A 6,150-nucleotide genomic window follows, 5' to 3' on the forward strand; every position below is an offset into this window, starting at 1 on the left:
TGGGGGAGCATGAGAAGTGGAAAGCTTGAAAACCAGTTTAAATTGCAAGACTGTAAAGAATTCTTCTGTGCGATCTTCCCTCTGTAGTTTTATTGCCCTGCAATATTTGTTTTCTGTGTTTGTACTTGTATTTTAGAAATGTACACAAAAAGCATTTTTATACCATGCTGTTACCTGTGCTTGTAGTATTGCTGTCATTTCCCTGTGCCTTCATTTACTTTTAAATTTCTTTTTCTTTTTTTTTCTTTATTTGCAAATTTCTAATTAATTCATATATTTATTTTAATTCTGTGTCTTCCATCCCTTTCTCTGTAGTCTTTAGTGTTTCTGTCTGGTATATATCTCTTGCCTTTATTCCAACTTTGTTACTTTCTTTTCTGTTTATTGTGTTCAAAGCAGAGAAAATTCAGTAGATGCTCAAGAAGCCTAAAATCTTCCTTTTGGCATTACAAATGTGCAGATCCTAGTTCTCTTTTCTCTTGTGGCAGTCGCTAAGATGCTGTGACTCAAGAAAGTCCTTGCTGTAAGTTTGTTGGTTAAACCCAAACCTCAGATATCCCTTGGATAAGATATCCTGATTATGGAAGTAAACAAAGCTCTGCTTCCCGTGACTGATGCTTAGTTCCATTGGGTTGCTTCCAGTTAATTCACTGAGAATTTGATGAGCTTTATTCTTGCTCAGCTAAGTTTTGTTGGCTGGGTTGTTAATGATGGGTTTAAACTTGTATTTGCTTTTTGTAACAACATGGGGAGTTTTTCTCCCTCTTTATCTATTTACTTAGTTATCTCTTTTGAAGAGGCATTGCTTCATTAAACACTTTCCTGCTTAGTCTGTAATGATCCGACTTCTTCCACTCTAAACGCATTAATACATTAAAGAAAAAGAGCTTTGTTTGTCTTCAGTGGGATGAAGACATTCCACATTGGTTTTGGTGCGTGGGGCATCTTGGACACGTGATCTCTAGTGGCATAGATGTGCTATGGAGAACTCAGCAGGATCCATGGTGTAATTTCAGGTTGGCAGGGTTGTTTTTTTTTTAGCCTGTAATGAAACGAATATGATATTTAATCATCACACTCTGGTGAGAACAGTGTGATTTTTATGCTTCTACAAAATTAAGGACCTACTTCAGGCATTCACCCCAGTCCGTTCCTGCGGTAGGGCTCCAGTGTTGTTGGTGGAAAGCCCCTACATGCAAGTAGTCAGTGATGAAATCCTTATTCTGTGCTGATGAGCTGGACCGCTCGTCTACTCTTTTGGTGCAGCACAGTAGTAAGTCATGTAAACATGAAGGGAAAAGAAAATGGGTGGCTGTTTTTCCAGGGAATGGGTGTTCTTACAGCAGCACCCAGGAGCAGATTGCCAGCTCGGAGCTGCCAGGGGGAGCAGCTGACAGCTCAAGCTTGGCCTCCGAATGGGCTGCACATTTTAGCAAGTATTTAGCACTTTTGGGCAGGCTGGGAAAAAACAACTTCTGTAACTTGTCTCCTTCCGTAGCAGATTTCTATCTGATCTGAAGACCAAGTACCACAGGGAGGGATGGCAAGGATGCAGCCCGTGTAATTGTCTCCTTTCACATGAAACCCTCTTTCTTCCACAGAGGTTCTGCAGGACTCTGTTGATTGTGGAGGTGCTACCTCACCTCCATTTCCTCATAGAGAGCTTTCCATGCTCTGCTTACTTCCCTTCTTAATGATTCACATTTCCAGGGTTAACTTCACAATTTCTCGTTGCTAACATTTTCCTTTCTCTTTAATTTTAGAGTAGAAGATTTGCATGTAATGGAGTCCAAGTGTAAACTTTCTGTTTAGGTTCCTGGGCCATCTCTCTCTTGATGAATAGATAAGTGGAAGAGTAGGGAAGCGGTTGAGTCACCATCCCTGGAGGTATTTAAAAGACAGGTAGACGTAGATCTTAGAGTTATGGTTTAGTGATGGTTTTTGTCAGAGTTAGGTTTATGATTGGACTAGAAGATCTGAAAGGTCCCTACCAACCTAGGCAATTCTGTGATTCTGTGATACGCTACTACTCTTTGCAGTAGTTGCAGTGAGAGTGTGCTGAGCTTTTGCCATTCCCAAGCCATGGCGATGGAGTGATCACACATAATGTACATGTTATTAAGATGCTTTGGGTCTTTTTCTGCGGGGCTATTGACGTACCAAGCCTCAGCAAAAGGGTTAAATAAAACTTGAGCTATGGGTTTGAATGCTACGTGACACATCTGATCCATATTACTGTGATGTGCCGGAAACTGCAGTTAGTATGTGAGTTCTGCAGGCAAAAATGATGGCAATGCAATTTCTTCTTTTTCCTGTAGAATCACACATGCCCTCCCTGCAGGGGACTACACTGTGGGTTTGGAAAAAAAATAAATTCATTTATATGTAAATACAACCTGAAGGCTGCAAATATCCAAGCTGCTACAAAGGCAGAGGGCATATACATGACAAAAAATTGACCTGTTGTGGTTAGAAAATTCATAGTTTGCCACAATAGGGGGAAAAATAAATGAGGTTGTCTTTGAAACCTTATAGGTCAGCATTTCAGACTTCTGTATTTGTGCTCCAATTAAAGGAGAAAATGGAAAAGCTGCTGGATATTTACTATTTTTAAGCCAACTTGAGAGGGGAGAAGCAGAAACAATATTTTTCATGTGTTCTTTTAGCAAATTACATGCCCTGAATAAAGTCTTTTTGTTTGTTTGTTTGGCTCGTACATAGGTTTGTGTGAGTTTTATTTGGTTTGTGGGTGAGGTTTTTGCTGTTGTTATATTTCCTTCTTTTTCTCCATGTTAAATGAAAAGAAAACTTTGAAGAAAACTGAAAGTAGATATTATTTCTATGGGTCTCTCAGCAGTGTCTCACAAAATGCTGGGAGGTACAGGAAATCCGGGGGTCAACAGCAGATAAGAAGGAGGGGGAGACAAACAAGGAGACTGTGGTGTCTTGTAGCAGCGTTTGGTTTACTTCATTATTGTTTCTTGATATAGTAAAAATATTGCCTTGCCGAAGTACTTCGATTTGGACTTAAAATAGCATAAATTATTTTGAGATAAGTTCACATTGACCACCACAAATTCCTCAATTACGTGTCACTGTTGCTGGAGATCCAGCTCTTAGGTCCTAATAATGCATTTTCTACTTTAGCAAGGGAAAATTTAATTTAGTTTTACAGCTGTTTTAGAAAAGTCTGATAAAAACAAACCAGTGCCTCCTCTACTAAGTATTAAAGCCCAAACCTGTGCAATTAGTCGTAAGTTCCCTTTAAAAAACATCCTGGGGATTTATATACTAAACTCAGATGAATGCTAACAGAAGTTACCTGAATAAATTCTTTGGTGTGCTGATAGGATAATGCATCATTTATTTAGTGTTGTACATCACGTTGACTTCATTTTATTTCTTCCTTTTTTTTTTTTTTTTTAAAGAAAACAAAATTTGGATTGGAATTATGGTATAAGCAACTTGTCTTCCTTCCTCTCTGTAGGTGCGCTTTTAAGAAGAGTATTGACCATGAGGAAGCCCACATGTTAGTCAGTTTTTAACTAATCCCACCGAAGAAAATGAAGCCACGTTTCAGCTTTGCCGATCCTTTTCCCACCACTGTTGGCTGAAGAAGAAATGGGCGTGTGATTATGCTGACACCCCAGCATGCATTTGGTAGACCTGTGGTTAACTCGTTCCCTCTCCATGTGTCTGCTCTTACAAAGTTTTGTCCTCATGATACTGTGCTTTCATTCTGCCAGTATGTGCCCGAAAGGCTGCCTCTGTTCTCACTCCGGAGGTCTGAACGTCAGCTGTAGCAATGCGAACCTCAAGGAAATACCCAGAGATCTTCCTCCAGAAACAGTCTTACTTTATTTGGACTCCAATCAGATAACATCAATCCCCAATGAAATTTTTAAGGACTTGCACCAACTGAGAGTCCTCAATTTATCAAAAAACGGGATTGAGTTTATAGATGAACATGCCTTCAAAGGGGTGGCAGAAACCTTGCAGACTCTGGATTTGTCTGACAACCGGATTCAAAGCGTGCACAAAAACGCTTTCAACAACTTAAAGGCCAGAGCCAGAATTGCAAACAATCCCTGGCACTGTGACTGCACGCTGCAGCAGGTGTTGAGGAGCATGGCCTCCAACCACGAGACGGCCAACAACGTCATCTGCAAGACTTCTGTGCTGGATGAACATGCGGGGAGACCGTTCCTCAACGCTGCCAATGATGCTGACCTCTGCAACCTTCCTAAAAAGACTACCGATTACGCCATGCTGGTCACCATGTTTGGCTGGTTCACCATGGTGATCTCGTACGTGGTTTATTACGTCCGGCAAAACCAGGAGGATGCAAGGCGGCACCTTGAGTACTTGAAATCCCTGCCAAGCAGGCAAAAGAAACCAGATGAAGCCGATGACATTAGCACTGTGGTATAGTATTCTGAATACAATGACTGCCTTTGTGATGGAAACTAGGTTCGGATCACACTAAAACCAGAGGTTTACTTCTAACGTTCATTGTAAACATTAAGACTTTTGGGTTTTTTTTTTCTGTTAACTGAATTACGCCACTGTTGAGCTTTCTAACAGAAAGTTTTGTCCGGGTGGTATACTTTAATTATTTCTCTGGTGGTATCCTAAAGCAAGTGAATTAATATGTAAACATTAGTTTAGACCCATTCCACTATTTAATAACGAAATTTATTTTTTTAATTTAAAAACCAAATAAAAGCTTAAATTTGAACCATGTAAACCAGAGTAATTTATTGATCAGAAACCTGTCCAGTGCCAGAGCACACTTGGTTTGATCAGCACTCGTGAGGTAGAAGAGAGGCGCGATGACAGAGGGCTGTGAGAGGTCCGGGAGCAGGGAGTCCCTGAAGGGCACTTCTCTCCCTGGGGTGCAAGGTGAAGAGCTGGTGTGTGGTAGCCCATTTTGGGGGCTGCTCGCCATGATGGGAGAGGGGCACAGTGTGAGGAGCCAGAGTGTCCTGACCCTGGGTGTGAGGGATTGATGCTGGGTAAGACACAAGAGGGCATTTCGGCAGTGCTGGGGAGGAACCAACATGAAGGAGCTCCATTATAGGACGTCAAAGAGAGGTAAGTGGGGAAATGCGGCGGCTTTTCATCTTACACCCATTTACTGCCTCCCATGACCTTCATGCAAGTGTCCCCAGCACTGGGGGGGACACTAAGAAGGCAGGAGCAAACTTAATATACCATTCAAACCGGAGTACCACAGTGATGATTTAAATTAAAATTTAAAAAGTTAAATAAAATTAGTCCTTTTAATCAGTATGTTGGTTTGTAACTAAAAGTGGCTTTACTTTTTAGGGTGCAGCCTTTTTAAAAAAGCTGAATGAAATAAGTGAACATTTGGCTGGGCATATTTTATTGTGTATTAGGAAATATTTTTATATGATTTTATGGATAAATGCTTAGGAAAATATAAAGACCACGCAGTTAAACTCAGCCTTGGATAAGAAATAGATATTTTTTTAAGCTCTGCTGTCTTTGATGGTTTTCTGTTTTTATAGAGAAAGTTTTCAAAGGGAACAAATTCACAAGAATGTATTCCTCTTGTCCTTTATTACCATAATAAAATGATATTGTCTCTGGGTCCCTATAGATCCAGTCTAACTGACATTGGAATATGGATTGCAGAAGGATGTATTAAAAAATACATAAAATGCTGCTTTGCAAAAACAAGTGCTAAAGGACAGTCTTAAAAAGTTTAAAAAAACTCTAGAGTCATATCTCCCAGTAGATTATCCGTTATTTCTATTACAGTTATATTTTATATTTTAGAGTGCACAAGTTTATCTTATTTCTTTCAGAACATTATTAAAAGAATATCTAAACTTTGTTTCAAAGGAGGTGAGAGAACAGGAAAAAAAGGCTTTTTTTTTTTTTTTTTTTTTAAGTGTGCATAGACTCAACTTTTTATGTCACCTTTGTGGGCTGAGTCCTGCCTGAGTACCCGTTCTTGTGACCGACTTAGATATTTGCATTGTTTTACCTCAGTGAACAGTTTTTGGCATATTAAGAGAATGTTAATGTTTTTAAAGGGCACAGTCTGTCCAAAAAAAATCTGTTCTCTGATATTTCTGCCTCCCCCCTTTCCTCTCCCACCAAGTAAAAATTGTATTTTCTGAG

The 6,150-nt window shown here is 39.9% G+C and overlaps 1 protein-coding gene across 7 annotated transcripts in view; it reads left to right on the forward strand.

The window, feature by feature from the left end:
• LRRC3B (leucine rich repeat containing 3B) overlaps positions 1–4,731 on the forward strand; it is a 46,927-nt gene extending 42,196 nt beyond the window's left edge. For all 7 annotated transcript variants that reach the window (XM_063323912.1, XM_063323911.1, XM_063323916.1 and 4 more), the window contains one exon: positions 3,488–4,731. In XM_063323912.1, the coding sequence (XP_063179982.1) occupies positions 3,652–4,431 (780 nt within the window). In that variant the 5' untranslated portion in view covers positions 3,488–3,651 and the 3' untranslated portion in view covers positions 4,432–4,731. The remainder of the gene's footprint in view (positions 1–3,487) is intronic.
• Positions 4,732–6,150: the final 1,419 nt, after the last annotated feature.

The sequence above is a fragment of the Chroicocephalus ridibundus genome, chromosome 2 (genome assembly GCF_963924245.1).
Source record: "Chroicocephalus ridibundus chromosome 2, bChrRid1.1, whole genome shotgun sequence".
Taxonomy (NCBI): domain Eukaryota; kingdom Metazoa; phylum Chordata; class Aves; order Charadriiformes; family Laridae; genus Chroicocephalus; species Chroicocephalus ridibundus.